A 17,485-nucleotide genomic window follows, 5' to 3' on the forward strand; every position below is an offset into this window, starting at 1 on the left:
TGCATGCGTGCTGCCGCTCCTTTCAGCGTCTGTACTCGGCTATCTCTGCCTGTCCCATAGACTTGAATATAGCAAGGTGTGTCTGCTGCTCCATTCTTGTGAGGGACCCATAGGTTGGACCCCTGCCGATCAGACACTTTTCCCCCTTACCATTAACTCTCTTCCATTTCAGTGGAAGGGTGTCCAACCATGCAGGGAATAGAGTCGTAGATATTCCCATTGATTCCCGCAACATTTATTCTGTTGTCCCATTTTAATTTTAAAAAGATATTAGATTTGCATCTCATATACTGATTTAAATATTTAGAAATTCAAGCTTTTTAATTATTTTATTAAGTTTATTATGCCATAAAGTTTTTTCCCCCTTCGTTTATTTTAATCGTTGCGCAATGCATAAGAAGGAGATTTTAGTATTGTTTTGTTCTAGAATTAATTTGTATCACCCATAAAATATTCATTATTTTAAACCATATTGCAGCAAATGGGAGAGAATGGATAAAAAGACGACTGCTGAGAAATACTACGCAGCATAAACAGTCGCGTATGTACTGCAAGGTCTTGCCAAAACCACAGCAGCTATGGCCGGTTGTAATCACTGCTCGCTATAATTGTATCTGCTGGCAAGAATCTCCATATACTGTATTCATTAATCATAAACTCCACTGACCTGAAAGTGCTTTAGATCATTAGCAAAAACAGAGAAAATTTATAAACCTCCTATGCCGCCAAGTAGATAGGGAAGATTTGGGGTTAAAACTTCATTCACTGGCCTTTGACCACACCATTTTTTAGATATTTTGGAACTATGGACAGTGCAAAGTACATTCGCGCCCTACACTTGAAGGGTTTGTATACTTTTGCAACCATTAACTTGTTTCTGCCATGTGAACATGCCCTTAAATAAACTGAAATGTAGAAAAACATTTAATTCCTCCTTACTAGAAAATTTTGAGCGGCTTGGGACTTTCATCAACTAGCTGGAACAGATAATAACTACAAAGACCAGCTCTCCCTCTGGCGGACTGAGTATTTCTGTGTATTACATGCACCACCCAGGGATGTCAATGAGAAATGTGTAATGCGTCATTTGCCCTGTGGTGGCACTGCAGAGGAATTGAACACTTGTTCCTAGGTTCCCCCACAGATGACATCCGATCGATGACGGTCTCAGTAGTGAGATAACCTGTGAACAGCTTCATTTTAGTAAATAAAATGGTATTGTAAAAAGTAGACAACCCCTTTGATAAAAGACTTCCCCAAACAACACCAGCATCCTTAAAGGCTATGTGCACCTTTGGGGGCCTTTTTTCTTTTTTATTATTATTATTGCATTGTACTCATTTTGAGCTAAAATGTTTTTTTAAATTGGTCTTTATTAAAAATGTTGAGCCCCTTTCTCTGTAAAGCCTTAAGATTCTCTAGTAGCAGGCTCTGTATTTTGACTGTGTGCCATCAGGCAGCTTAGCTGATGGCTCCTTATCGCTGATTTCTGACCTCCTAAACACTCATAATAGCTCAATTCTTATCAATGGCTTAAATAAGTGTTTGTGACTTTTAGTAATTTAGAGAGAAGGTTTATTAGATGACCTGCACAAAGTGAAAGTGGAAGTACGATTCAGACAGGTAGGCAAAGAGGTAACCCTTTTGTGACAGAACGGCTGAACATTTTTAATAAAGACCAATTGAAAAAATAAATCTTTAGCCCAAAATGAGTAAAATGCAACCATAAAAAAAAAAAATTGCCCCCGAAGGTGTACATAGCCTTTAAATATTTTTTACATGCAGATTCTGAAAACTATGTAAAGGTGAACAGTACATCATATATAAGAGTTAAAGTTCAGAGGTTCTACTGCCTGTTTTTTACAACCTGGTATTCTTGTATGTATATATAGGATATAACTCACAGTACAGGGTTTATATACAAAGTGCATGTCATGGCCGCATTGTGCAGCACGGCCCCGCACCTAGGTGCACATGTGCAGTCGCTTCTTAATGAAACTGGAAATCAGCTTCTGAGGTCGCTTCTGGAATTCTTTGAGGACACTGTGACTGTGCGTGATCTGATCTCCCTGTAGCCTGTCAAGAAGAGTCACGCAGACCACGGCAGCTGAAAGATATGAAATGGTTAGAAAAGCCGTTTACTAACCAGATACATCTACCAAATAATATCAAGGTAAAATATAGCAGCAAAGATGGCGCCTGGTGATAAGGTAACGTGTCCATTACAATAAGGGAGTCTTCACACGCAGCAGATTTTGTTGTGGAAACTTTGTGCAACTGAAAATCCGTTCTAATTATTTGATTGGGGTTATTCTGCCATCAAGCACATGGATTTCTGCCAGGACCATTCAGATGAATGGAACTGATTGTCATAGATGTCTGCAGCACATTCTGCCACATGAAGGCGCCCTAAGTGAACACTACTTTGTACCCCTATTTGAAACCACTAAGATACATCCTATTAGGGTTAATATAATGGTCACAACACCTGGAATCCATGTGGTTTTACGGATCTCAACATACACAGTCGAGTCCCATTATTATTACTACTTTCTACGTCGGCAGTGTGTAGATCATGAAGGGGGTCCCGTGTGGTGAGCTGGCTTGGTGGGTATTGTCTGCGCAGTGTGAACTGTTTGCGTGCTCCTGTGGTGGAAGTACATGGAGAGTGGACAAATAGCACCATTGTGAATAAGCCACGTAGCAACTGCAGAGCACCACGTGCCACTGATGCAACAGGCAAACGTTTGCTATGAAGGTGCACAAGGGTGGACTAACACGCTACAGTGGAGCATCTCCCCACCAAAAGGAACCAGGGGGCTACCAGACGTGTGTCTAACACAACAGTTCGGTAAACCCTACTGTCTATGGGGCTGCGAAGCAGACGGATGGTCCCTGCACCTCTGCTAATGAACTTGCATCGGCAGAAAATGTTTAAATTTTGGCAGCAGTATCGGAATGGGACCTCCGCTGATTGGCAAAGGGTTGCCTGGTTCAATGAGTCACATTTTCTTCTTTATGGAACGGGTGGACGTTGGCATGTCAGGCAAGAAACATCAGAGAACGAACACCCTGCAACCACTGCTGGAAGGACACAAGCTGGTGGGGGCAGCGTTATGGTCTGGGGAAGGTTTTCATGGCATTCTCTGGGCCACTCATCCATGTGGATGGCACTCTCAACCGATTTGGGTATAAACCCATCCTTGCAGATCACGTAACCCATACATGCTGATTGTCTTCCGTGGGGCGGATGGGATTTTTCTGCAAGACAATGCGTCATGTCATACAGCTAGAAATGTCCCTGGCCTCTTTATTCCCCATACTTGAACCCAACTGAGCATTTGTGTGACGCCCTCGATTGTCAGGTTTGCTCTATGGATCCTCCCCTACTCCCCCTCTAGCAGCTGTGGGATGTAGTCAGCATGTCTCCAGATACTTGTGAAAACCTACCAGGACCTTACTGAGTCACTCCCAACCCGTCTAGCTGCTGTCCGCGCTGCACACGGCGGTTACTCTGGATATTAGCTGGTGGTCATAATAATGTGACTTGGCCGTGTAGATTGCCATAGGATTCTATGTCTGTGAACAGATAAAGGAGTTGTCCAGACCATCTTTCCTGCCTAAATGTGGTCCAAAGCATGTATGACATGTTCAAAATGCGCCAAAAAACTGGCATATTTTCAATAGTAAACCTAACCCTTTGTCTTTTAATAGAACTTAATATTTAGATTTGCTTTTCATGGTGTATAAAATAATTTTTAAGCAAGTAACAAATGAAAAGGAACAAAATCTCCAAGCAGAACGCAACAATATAATATAGAGCATGACAAATGCGTGATTACTATGTAATCAGTTTCAACAGTTTCACCCGCACATACTAAATGGTAAAACACTGGGTAAGGCTACTTTCACACTAGCGGCAGGACGGATCCGACAGGCTGTTCGCCCTGTCGGATCCGTCCTGCCGCTATTTCGCCGTGCCGCCGGACTGCCGCTCTGTCCCCATTGACTATAATAAGGACGGGGGGCGGAGCTCCGGCGCAGCACGGCAGTGCGCGGTGAGAGGCCGCCGGACTAAAAAGTCGGATATGCAGTACGTTTAGTCAATGGGGACAGAGCGGCAGTCCGGCGGCACGGTGAAATAGCAGGACGGATCCGACAGGGCGAAGAGCTTGTCGGATCCGTCCTGCCGCTAGTGTGAAAGCACCCTAACACTGACATGGAAAAGGACCTAGGAGTTTTAGTGAACAGCAAACTAAGCAGTAAAAACCAGTGTCGGGCAGCTGCTGCCAAGGCCAATAAGATAATGGGTTGCATCAAAAGGGGCATAGATGCCCGTGATGAGAACATAGTCCTACCAGTTTGCAAATCGCTAGTCAGACCACACATGGAGTACTGTGTACAGTTCTGGGCTCCTGTGAACAAGGCAGACATAGCAGAGCTGGAGAAGGTCCGGAGGAAGGCAACTAAAGTAATAACTGGAATGGAGGGACTACAGTTCCCTGAAAGATTATCAAAATTAGGGTTATTAACTTTAGAAAAAAGACGACTGAGGGGAGAACTAATTACTATGTATAAATATATCAGGGGTCAGTACAGAGATCTATCCCATCATCTATTTATCCCCAGGACTGTGACTGTGACGAGGGGACATCCTCTGCGTCTGGAGGAAAGAAGGTTTGTACACAAACATAGAAGAGGATTCTTTACGGTAAGGCTGGGTTCACATGGGCGTTGCGGGAAAAGATCCGGGTGCGTTGCGGGAACATGCACAACTTTTCTCTGCGAGTGCAATGCGTTTTAATGAGTTTTGCACGCGCGTGAGAAAAATCTGCATGTTTGGTACCCAGACCTGAACCCGGACTTCTTCACAGAAGTTCGGATTTGGATTAGGTCTTCTGTAGATTTTATTATTTTCATATTAGCATTTTTACTACAGTATGCTTAGTAAAATAAGGCTGGAGGGGTTAAAAAAATATATAATAATTTAACTCACCTTAATCCACTTGTTCGCGCAGCCCGGCTTCTCTTCTTTCTTCTTCTTTGAGGAAAAGGACCTGTGGTGACGTCACTGCGCTCATCACATGATACATCACCATGGTGCTGGATCATGTGACAGACCATGTGATGAGTGCAGTGATGTCACCACAGGTCCTTTTCCTCCTGGACAGCAAAGAAGAAGACAGAAGAGAAGCCGGGCTGCGCAAACAAGTGGATTAAGGTGAGTTAAATTATTTTTTAACCCCTCCAGCCCTATTTTACTAAGCATTCTGTAGTAAGAATGCTATTATTTTCCCTTATAACCATGTTATAATGGAAAATAATAATGATCGGGTTCCCATCCTGATGATCTCCTAGCAACCATGTGTGAAAATCGCACTGCATCTGCACTTGCTTGCGATTTTCACGCAGCCCCATTCACTTTTATGAGGCCTGCGTTGCGTGAAAAACGCACAATATAGAGCTTGCTGCAATTTTCACGCAACGCACAAGTGATGCGTGAAAATCACCGCTCATGTGCACAGCCCCATAGAAATGAATGGGTCCGGATTCAGTGCAGGAAATCTCGCCCGTGTGAACCCAGCCTAAGAGCAGTGAGACTATGGAGCTCTCTGCCTGAGGAGGTGGTGATGGTGAGTACAATAAAAGAGATCAAGAGGGGCCTGGATGTATTTCTGGAGTGTAATAATATTACAGGCTATAGCTACTAGAGAGGGGTCGGTGATCCAGGGAGTTATTCTGATTGCCTGATTGGAGTCGGGAAGGAATTTTTTATTCCCCTAAAGTGAGGAAAATTGGCTTCTACCTCACAGGTTTTTTTTGCCTTCCTCTGGATCAACTTGCAGGATAACAGGCCGAACTGGATGGACAAATGTCTTTTTTTGGCCTTATATACTATGTTACTATGTAACATATACATTTGTTCATAGGAAAAATACCTTTAAGTCCACATAAATGGCACATGGCAGCGAAGACGGAAGATTCCATCTCAATGTTCCTGACTCCAGCATTATACGCCCTTTGCAGATACTCGCATTTTTCTTCTTTAGAAAATGAGCAGAGCGCTCCATCCAATCTCCCCTGACCTTAGAAATAAATTGCTTTTTACCTCTCTTGTCTGTATTTCATTACTCACAAACAAACAAGCAATTATTTTATTTCATATGAGTCATTTCTGCCCTGCAGTCAATGCTTTACTACTATGAGGCTTTACATTAAAAAATAATAATAATAAGTGGACTCCTATCCATCCCAAAGAACAAGTACGTTAAAGGGAAAACTGCTGACAGCACAAGTTAGGGGCTGGAGAGAGCAGGACCAACACACAGTACATGAGCTTGCTGAGCTTTTATTCTCAGGAGTAGTGTAAATATAAACTTTTATTCTGCTTGGTTCGGCTCCTGAAAGTGCCCAGAAGGCGGAGCTTCATGGTGAAATGCTCTCTGCATTGAGCTGCTTCCTTCCCTTTGCTCTGGATGACAGCTGTAGCATCCAACCAGGAGATCACTACTCCTATCATTCAGAGTGGAGGGCTGAATGCAGAGAGCAAATCACACTGAAGCTCCGCCTCCTGGGCACTTGGAGGAGCAGAATCCGGCAAAATAAACGTGTATATCTACTCCTGCTAAGAAAAACGCCACAAAATGTATGTATCTATGCTCTCTCACCAAGAGGTACACTTACCAAAAGTAGCCTCTGAGAGCCTTTTTATAATCCAGTGAAAGGAGCACCTTTACGCCCTCTTGTGGCAAGACCCAGTGTCTAATCAGACCACACCTGTAATTATTTACATATCTGCCTAAGAAATAACCAGCCGCATGCCGAGTTTTGCAACAATCAGAAATTTCTGTCTGGGTGCGTTTCTTTTTGTCAATAAGTGTATATTAAAGGGGTTATCCATTATATCAGACCTCACAGAGTGGCCGACCCTGGGTGGTGATCATACTTACTTGCTTCCCTTGCATCACGTGACCACTTGTCATGACACAAGGGGAGAAGGTCACCGCTGTAGCCAGCGATTGGCTGCAGCGGGCACGTGCCCTCCGTCAACAGGATGTTGATATTAACTCACCAGGGAGACGAAGAGTCGGAATGTGGAACGAGCGACAGAGGGAAACAGGTAAGTAAGGTCCCCACCGCGGGTTGGTCACGCTGGGAGGTCAGATCTAAATGTTGGATAACCCCTTTAAGAAATAAATTAATTTATTAAAATGATATGGCTATTTACTTTAGGCAAGCTGCTCTTGGACTGACATATTAACCCCGTCAGTGCTGGTGAGGCATCTGCTATGATGCCCTTAGGAACATTGTAAATGAGGAGATGTTACATCTGATATTATGTATCCAGGCGAATACCAACAGTATATGAGAGATTTTTCCGGACACCTACCTTCATAGAAGTCATAGGTGCACATGGTGTGACCAATAATACTGGGGAAGTCATCGATCTCTTTGCTGCAGTGTAGAAGACTTTCTGCAAGTTTGTGGTCGAGCTGAGTGTTCCTGATAACCACCTTATCTAAAATAGCCTGCTCGAACTGCGGTCTGAAAAATGCATCCACCGCAATATCAGTGATCACAACCGTCCCCGGTTCAATGCCTGCAACACATACATTAGTGCGAATCAATACCGGATCGATGCGGCAGGAGCGATGTACGAACGGGCCGTAACCCTTAGTAACCCTCGTGTAATTAGCCGTAATAAATCAAGTGCTCGAGGGACAAAACAGAAATATTATATAACTATGCAAACATTATGCAAGGAGTCGTCCTCATAATAATGATGATGAAAATGAATGATGTCGGGTCACAACACCCAGTTATCACGTTTAACCAATTCAGCGCCAGGGGATATTCACTCTTCTGGACCAGACACAGTTTAGCCCCTTTTGATACGTGTTAGTTTAATGACTATAACTCTTTAATTGTTGGGCTAGTGTGATTTGCTTTTTGGGGCTTTTTTTGGGAATACCACAGGTTTCTTTTTGTAATGTTCCTTTTTTTTTTTTTTAGGCTTACAATTTGAAATATTTTGGAACATATGCATGTATCTGTTTTTTTTCTATATTATTGAACATAAATAGATTTGTATTAGCATTCATCATTGTGTATTTTATTTTTTTATTTTTTTATTTTACTTTTTTATTTTTATAATCTGTCCCTCAAAATTATTATTATTAGTAGTAGTATTATTATTATTACTATTTTAATAGTATTATTATTATTATTATTAGTAGTAGTAGTAGTAGTAGTATTACTATTTTAATAGTAGTAGTAGTAGTATTACTATTTTAATAGTAGTAGTAGTAGTATTACTATTTTAAAAGTATTAGTAGTAGTAGTATTAGTACTAGTAGTAGTAGTATTTTTTATATTATACTTTTCCACTGTAATTGGGCTTGCAGTGACATTTGCCTTGTCAGGGCTGTGCTGGATCTAGTTAAACCTACTGGCAGCCTCCTGGTACAGGCATCCCAGTGATCATGTGACTAGTCACATGACCACTGGGACCAATAGAGGCATTGTCTATTGTCTCCTTTATTCCTCCTGGAAATATAGGAATATATTAACAACTGGTACAGTCATTACCCTTGTCAGTGGGGTGAGATACCGTCCAATCAGTGCTGGCCGTGTGTATGGACATGCCCTGTTGACAATAGAAATGCTAACAACCCGTGGTCAAGGTTATTCATACATTTCCAGGAAGAATGAGAGAGGGACAGCACAATGTAGAATTCTAAGAAAAGATGCTCCAGGATTGTGATTAGACAGACTAAAGTAGACATGTCAGGAGAGAGGACAGATCTTCATTAAATGGGTTTTCCTGGTCCCTAGGAATATGTTTCCACAATGTTGACAGCCTATTCGGGTGCCCTATGATGGGTCCTGCCAGCGATTGACTGCTGTATTCATGTGGTGTGATGTGGAGCCGGGCACAGCAAGACGTGTCAGGGACCAGCATGGTAAACGGGTTCTCCTTGAAGACATCTCTTCATAGGAGTCATCCGCTCACAATCCCTATACAATATTAGACAGAGCGTAGGGTCACTAATGAACCAGTCCATCCGTATAGTACACGGGCAGCCATTCATTCCCTGCTGATCCCAGCCGATTGACTGGATCTCTTAACATGAACTTTATAAGGTGTTGTCTAAAAGTTAATTTTTTACATTGTGGTCATTAAACTCTATATATCCAACTACAGCTCTCAGTTTATGCAATATTAAGGGTACAGTCACACGACCATATGTGTTTTGCAGCCCGCAAATTGTGGATGCACAAAACATGGGTACCGACCTATGACAGATATTTTTGGTCAGCGGACAAGAATAGGACATGCTTTATCCTTTTTTTTTTGCGGGGCCATTGAAATGAGTGGGTCTGCACCCGTTCTGCAAAACGGATGTGGACCCAGAAATACGGTCTTGTGAATGGACCCTAAAGGGGCATTTCTATCTCACTAGGATATTCCATAAGTGTCACATAGGTCTGGGTCCCATCCCTTTGGAACAAACTCTTATCTCCAGAATGGGGCCTCCATTGCAAGCGCTGCCACCCTCCATTCACCGTCTATTTCCGTCAGTCCCATAGCAGTGAATAGAGAATTGGGCATGCACAGTGCGCTCTCACTCGGCTATTTTTGGAGCCTCCCTCGCTCCTGCACTTTGGGGGCCCCATTCTGGAGATAGGAGCAAGTTCCAGAGGTGGGATCCACACCACACTATCTGATATTGGTGGCATATCCTAAGGATAAGATAATATGTGGATTGTAACAAGTGCAACACTATGGATGTATTTTTTTCAGACTCTCCATTCCACCTAGCAGTGGCACTGTGTATGGTGCCATCGGTGGTACTTCCACTCCAAGGATTTCTCTTGACGATCCTGCCAGAAGTTTAGAAGTGACTGAAGCAGGTCTGGACCAAAACTGACACTCCGACTCAATGCTGGAGGTTTTCTTATATCATGCAAACATATTTCCTCCAATATATCTGTGTGTCTGGGTCTTGTTCATGCATACAAACGACCAATATGTTTGAGTGGGGATCCTTACCGATTCCTCCCGATGTCCCAATGCGTATAATTGTCACATCTCTGCACTTGGCATGATGAAGAAGCTTGATGAGTTCATGTAACATTATGGAGATAGAGGGGATTCCCATTCCATGCTGAGGAAATAGAAATCTTTGCATTAGGAATTAACGCCTCTATATAACCATCATGCCTGCATATAAATTCACGCACCATCCTGTAAACCACACCCACAAATCCGCACACACCCCTCCATATGGACTCTATACAGTGGCGTACATACAGGGGTCGCAGTTGCGACCAGGCCCAGCACTCCAGGGGGCCCGGCCCTCTGTGGACCCCCCTGGCCCCTGCAGTCAGTGTTCCCTCTAAGCTGCACGGGTGGGCGACCGCGCAACAATTATTGTGGCCCTGCTCACAACTTTATAATACCTGCTCAGCCACATCGCGCCGCTCAAGCGCATGACGGAGGAAGAGATGTTAAGCTCAAGCTGCCGGCGCGGCGGCGAGTCTGCATGCCACCCTAGTTAGTAAGTACAGCAGGGTTTGGGCTACTTTTACAAAGATTAAGCTTTACATGAATATACTTTACAGCTGTGTGCGGGGCCGGTGTATTAGAGTAGAGTCACTGCACCGGCCCCGCCGCCAGTGTCCCCGCCTCCTCCCTCCCCACTGATAGATTACTAGAAGGCACTTATGGGGATCTGTGGATGACACTGTTATGAGGGGATCTCTGGATGACACATATATAGCCTAAGATGCTATATATGTGTCATCCACAGATATCCCCATAAGTGTCATCCACAGATATCCCCATAAGTGTCATCTACAGATATCCCCATAAGTGTCATCCACAGATATCCCCATAAGTGTCATCCACAGATATCCCCATAAGTGTCATCCACAGATATCCCCATAAGTGTCATCCACAGATATCCCCATAAGTGGCACCTACAGATATCCCCATAAGTGTCATCTACAGATATCCCCATAAGTGTCATCCACAGATATCCCCATAAGTGTCATCCACAGATATCCCCCATAACAGTGTCCTCCACAGATATCCCCATAACAGCGTCCTCCACAGATATCCCCATAACAGTGTCCTCCACAGATATCCCCATAACAGTGTGCTCCACAGTTATCCCCATAACAGTGTCCTCCACAGATCCCCCATAACAGCGTCCTCCACAGATATCCCCATAACAGTGTCCTCCACAGATATCCCCATAACAGTGTCCTCCACAGATATCCCCATAACAGTGTCCTCCACAGATATCCCCATAACAGTGTCCTTCACAGATATCCCCATAACAGTGTCCTCCACAGATATCCCCATAACAGTGTCCTCCACAGATCCCCCATAACAGTGTCCTTCACAGATATCCACATAACAGTGTCCTGCACAGATATCCCCATAACAGTGTCCTCCACAGATATCCCCATAACAGTGTCCTCCACAGATATCCCCATAACAGTGTCCTCCACAGATATCCCCATAACAGTGTCCTCCACAGATATCCCCATAACAGTGTCCTCCACAGATATCCCCATAACAGTGTCCTCCACAGATATCCCCATAACAGTGTCCTCCACAGATATCCCCATAACAGTGTCCTCCACAGATATCCCCATAACAGCGTCCTCCACAGATCCCCCATAACAGTGTCCTCCACAGATATCCCCATAACAGTGTCCTCCACAGATATCCCCATAACAGCGTCCTGTGGGTCTCAAATGTGGCCCTTGACTCCATCAGAGGGCCACGCTTAATAGGAAAAAATCTGCATCTAAATTGACATGTGGCTGTTCTTTTCTTTTTGTGGATTTCACAGCACAACTAAGAGCAAAACAAGGAACAAGACTGGTGTCGGCAACCCCCGGCACTCCAGCTGTTGTGACACTACAACTCCAAGCATGCATGCAAAAGTTCTGTCTCGTCTGTCCTGATATAAATAATAAAAGACAGTAATTTCACCCTGGAGGTTATTGATTGTGTCTGTGCAGTTTGTTATCTTGCATTTTTCAATATAATGACACTCACACTAATAGACAGCACAGGCCCGGCTTTGTACATGCTGTATCTGTCTGTGCCGGCACAAATATCAGTCACGTCACTTCCATCTCCGTCCAGACCCAGCTCCTGGTGTATGAAGATTGCAAAATCCCTCATCCTGTTTGGACTTCCACCAACGCAGACAAACTGCAAGAGAAGATTTTAGAAAATGGGGGTAGTAGTTAATACTGTGCATGAAATGAATGATCCTGCTGTTAAGTATTGCTCTGTTCACATTTTGCTGTTTGGTGCCCACAAGGTTTTATAGGGAGTCCTACTGGATCCCCACAGCCTTGCATGGATAATCTCTATTGGAAAGAAATGGAGCAAGTTTCCATAAGGTGTTGCTATGTAAAATAAATTAGGTGCCAATCACACCAACGCAGACGGAAAGCACAACTGACTTCAAAAATCCCCATCATGATAAATTCCACACACAGTGCTGCATATGGTTTACGACTGGTGCAATTAACAGATCCTGCCTATAGCAGTGGAATACCTGCCCTAGAGGCATATACTGCTATGGGGTCTGTGGTGAGAGGGGGCCCGGCACTAACTGCTTCCCTGCTTCCGGTCCTACCCATACCATACCTAGAGCCGCCGCAAAGGAGAACCACTGCACAACTTCTACAGGTCCCACTGAGTTGTATAAGCTGTATAAATCCATGGGCAGCTAGCTCCCCCTTGTGGTGGCTGTGGGCAGCCAGAATTTTTTCTTTTCGCTGTACGACTATGTGATGCAATATGGTGATATTGTGGTGGCCAGTAGCTTTAATAAAAAATAAACTACATTTCGGGGAACTATTCTAAGTTTAAAGGGGTTGTCTGATTGTGATACAATAATAAAGGAATGTATACTCAGCCATTTCATCCCCCGCTGGTCCGATCCAGCATGTGGCTGCAGCTATGACGTCATCTTCTTGGCTGTACACCCCGGACCCAGTGGGGGAAAAAACGAAGCAGCAGCCGTGGAGGCGCCGGTGGTGAAATACCTGAGTATGTGTTCTTATTTTATTATACGACAATTGTAATTTGCTCCAGTGACAGATTACGGTGGGGTCGATAGAAGAACCTCATTCTTTTTGTGAGGCAAAAGGAAAGCCTATGCCCCCTCTTCCTATGCCCTTGACCACTTCTCTGCTGAAACTTGCAAGGCCTCGTGCACATGACAATCATAGAGCGCGTCCTACTCTGGTCTGAATTGCGCTCAAGAATAGTCATTTCTATCCCCTTTCACATGAGCAAGTTTTCCGTGCGGGTGCGATACGTGAAGTGAACGCATAGCACCTGCACTGAATCCTGACCCATTCATTTTCATGGGTCTGTGCACATGAGCATTTTTTTCACGCATCAGTTCTGCGTTGCGTGAGAATCGCTGCATGTTCTATATTCTGCGTTTTTTTTTACGCAGCCCTGGCCCCGTAGAAGTGAATGGGGCTTCAGTGAAAAACGCATTGCATCCGGATGTAATCCAAATGCAGTCCGGGTGCAATGGATTTTTTACTGAAGGTTGCTAGGAGATGTTGAATTTTCACTCACGTCAAAAACGCATCAAAACGGATTGCATCCGCGCACTGTATGCAAAACAGACAAAACTGACTGAACTTGCTCGCGGAATGGTACGAGGTTCACTGAATGCACCCTGAACTCATCCTGAGCCAATCTGTATCGCTTGTGTGAAGGAGGCCTTAGGACTTACCTTAAACTGCTAGGTGGTATACTAGTAACAGGGCAGACTGTCGGTTACTATCGGAGATGTCACCTCCCCTGACATGTCTGTTTTAGGCTACTTTCACACTTGCAGCAGAGTGATCCGGCAAGCAGTTCCGTCGCCGCAACGTATGCCAACTGATGGCATTTGTAAGACTGATCAGTCAAAAAAAATGCATTGAAATGCCGGATCCGTCTTTCCGGTGTCATCCGGCAAAACGGATCCAGCATTTATTTTTTTCACTTTTTTTTCGGTCTACGCATGCGAAGACCGGAAGGACAGATCCGGCATTCCGGTATTTTGAATGCCAGATCCGGCACTAATACATTCCTATGGAAAAAAAATGCCGGATCCGGCGTTCAGGCAAGTCTTCAGTTTTTTTCGCCGGAGATAAAACCGTAGCATGCCGCGGTTTTATCTTTTGCCTGATCAGTCAAAATGACTGAACTGAAGACATCCTGATGCATCCTGAACGGATTGCTCTCCATTCAGAATGCATGGGGATATGCCTGATCAGTTCTTTTCCGGCATTGAGCCCTTTTGACGGAACTCAGTGCCGGAAAAGAAAAACGCTAGTGTGAAAGTACCCTTAGTAACTACTTGCATTCCCCATGTAATAATAATCCTGGATCATCTTTTCCTATGACCCTTTGTTGTGCTGTTCCTTTGATATTCCTACTAGAAGTATATGAATAAAGGCACAACTGGGTGATACCATTTGGGGGCGTGTCTGTGTACAGCGTGTCACTGGCAGCACTGGATAGTGGGACACTGTGCAGGGAGACGCCCCTAACTGGTAACAGCCAGTTGACCGATCATTCATAAACTTCTAGCAGGAATAATAGAGGAATGGCACAACATAGAGTCATAAAAAGATCCTTCAGAATTGTTATTACATGGGGAATACAATTATTTACTAAAACAGACATATTAGGAGAAGTGACGGGTCCTCTTTCCTTTCTTTCAAGTTCTGAAGATATTAAGAATTACAAACAGTACTCCCATTTCGTACTACGTCTTTACAGGAGTCAGAAATGCATTTTAACACATAAAACTCCAAATCCATGCCTTCCCTTTACATAATACATGATAAAATTCTGTCTGTCTGCAGCCACCACAAGGGGGAGCTAGTTGTATAAATCCAGATACAAAATCTCTTTGTATTTCTCTGCTAATTACATGGACGGCATATAGTCATTACCTTCACGTCCCCAAACATAGCGGGCAGGTCATGTGTTCGTGTTCCCAAGTCAAAATGGTAGAGGATGTCTTCTGAGAGCAGGTCCAGATGAGGATTTTTAACATATCCAAATCCATTGCTGAGGAAGAGGCACAAGTGTCACTGGTATCCGTCTCCTTATAGACTATACTATTGACTTATAGATGATCACATTCCAGATATTACATTATGTAATGTAATGTGACTTAGGACATAAAGAATTCAGGGTGCAGCATGACAAAATAAAATCTTCTTGTGAAGGGTATAACGGTGCCCTATGCCGGTCAGGAAAATACAATTTGAAGGGCTATAATCCTCGTAAAGCAGGGAAGGGATAGGATGGGGTTTAAAATAAATGTACAGTATATCTTGCGGGCTAAATAGGAAACAAAAAATCAGGGCTGGCTTTCTATTGATGCCCATTGTGCTTAAAAAGAACCACAGAGTGCCCAAATAACATCACTAGAATCATTATGAGCCAGCGGTGCCCCCACCCACTCCAGTTTTCTATGGCGTGCTGTTGCTTATATCAGAATCTGAAATCAGCAGGTTCTGCTATTCTTCCTGACCAACCCATACATACTACGCACACTTGGTTTGGCCGAGTATGCAGGTGTTCTGGAAAGTGAGAGGGAAGTAAGCCGCAGCCAGACATCTCTGGAATTGGCTTATCTCCCCTGAGAATAAAAAGATCAGACATGTCGAAATCCAACAGCCTGATCCTTTTCCCCCTTCAACATCTGAGAAGTCAGGGCACCTCCATGCACATTAGATGACCATCCCATCCTGCCGAAGTTAGCAAATGTGGGCATATTAATCTTACCTGCATGCAGGGTTGTCAACCCAAATTTTTCTTTTTTCTGGATAACTTATCCTAAAATCACAGGCAGCTACCATTTTTTACAGACAAATTGGAAAACCGTAATGAATGATAAAGATTATAAGTAATACATAAGAACTCATTACCAGCATTTACTGGGAGCTGTAAAAAGATGATAATTACCACTAAAATAATCAAAATATTCAAGAACCACCAGCTTCAAAAAAGACACATCTATTTTTTTTTTTTCACGGACACGGGAAAAAGTCACCTATTTTTACGAACTGTCCAGAAATTTCTGGACGGTTGGCAACCCTGCATGTATGGCCACCTTATTCCTCTTCATAAACTGTTGACACTCCCCATTTCTATCCACATACAATTCCTTGGGCCATCAGACGAAATGATTCTGCGAGACCTTAGCCTCCCTGCTTTATAAGGGGCACTATTTTACAAAGGACCCATTATTGTGTCCGAGCTTGGGCCTACTGGAGGATCCTCTGGTACTCTGGTGGACCAGTCCGAGCTGGCCACATATAAGGACAACTCAGGGAGGCACTGGCATCAGGAATTAGGACAGTCATGATTCCCAGGCTCTTATAGCGCATTAAGCTTTTATTCTCTATTATCTGCTCTTCCACATCATGCACTTACTTTACATAATTGTCCCTTTCAGGCAAGTTTGAGCTGCTGGTATCTGCTAAGATTGGAGCCATCTCTGATCCCGGACGCTGTAATAGGTTCCTCAGGTCTTTTCCAACTGATGCTGCGGGTTATAAACTTCAGCTAAGGAGAAATACTGTCCTGACGTCACCAGGAGGGAGGTTCTTATAAGGGAAGATGATGTCATACGGGGAATGTCGTTCCTAGGCCTCTGATTGGCTCTTCTTGCGGGGGCGTTGTCTGGGTGTATTTGGTAAATACTGGTTACTGATTAGTCCTTGCTGAATGTCTGGGATTATTTACAGCCTGCTGGTAACTCATTACTGTACTAAATGCCTTGGAGTTTTTGTTTAGAAAGTTCTGATTATTGTAGAGAAAGGGTGAGAATATGTAATAAATTATGGTTATTGATTCCTGGAGCGAAGGCTGAGAAAATATAGTAAATACCGGCTACTGTAGAAAGCGAATTTAATAAATGCGCTTCCTGATTGAGCTAGATACCTGCCAGGGGGACACCCCAGGAAAAATAATACAGTTTGTTACTACTAGTTCAGATCCGAAGGATTCAGTGCATGTAGGGGTGTAAACAGGTCCAAAAACGTAGTTTTTGGGCCCCCCTGCCAACACGTAGAATCTAAATATGGCATGCAAAGCGCATTCTCCCCAGATTTCTGATGATTAAAGGGATTCTGTCACCAGGTTTCACCCCCTCCAGATAAAAATATGGTTATGTTCAGGGAGCTTTAACCATTCCTAATGTGGTCTTATAAATGTAATCTGTAGGCTCATTTTGCTAAAAATACGCTATTACTAACCTGTCATTCATAAAAATAAGGTGCCCAAAGGGATGTAAATGGCTCCAAGGTGCCGCCCGCACCTGCTGCCGTTCGTGCCCAGCGCCGCCTCATAATCTTCTGTGACGCCTCCTGCTCTCCCTCCCCCTCCTCCTGCTGTAAGATTGCTGTGACGTCTCCTGCTCTCCCT

The 17,485-nt window shown here is 43.9% G+C and overlaps 1 protein-coding gene across 2 annotated transcripts; it reads right to left on the reverse strand.

The window, feature by feature from the left end:
* Window positions 1-1,327: 1,327 nt before the first annotated feature.
* UPP2 (uridine phosphorylase 2) lies at window positions 1,328-16,629 on the reverse strand. 2 transcript variants are annotated; one of them, XM_040440792.1, is made up of 7 exons: window positions 16,493-16,629; window positions 15,001-15,118; window positions 12,077-12,235; window positions 10,055-10,169; window positions 7,391-7,600; window positions 5,940-6,086; window positions 1,328-2,107 (listed from the first exon to the last, which is right to left on the reverse strand). In XM_040440792.1, the coding sequence occupies exons 1-7, from the start codon at window positions 16,552-16,554 to the stop codon at window positions 1,965-1,967; spliced, it is 954 nt and encodes a 317-aa protein (XP_040296726.1). In that variant the 5' UTR covers window positions 16,555-16,629; the 3' UTR covers window positions 1,328-1,964. The 2 variants fall into 2 exon arrangements, with proteins under 2 accessions (XP_040296726.1, XP_040296727.1); XM_040440793.1 differs by lacking the exon at window positions 5,940-6,086.
* Window positions 16,630-17,485: the final 856 nt, after the last annotated feature.

The sequence above is a fragment of the Bufo bufo genome, chromosome 7 (assembly GCF_905171765.1).
Source record: "Bufo bufo chromosome 7, aBufBuf1.1, whole genome shotgun sequence".
Lineage (NCBI taxonomy): Eukaryota > Metazoa > Chordata > Amphibia > Anura > Bufonidae > Bufo > Bufo bufo.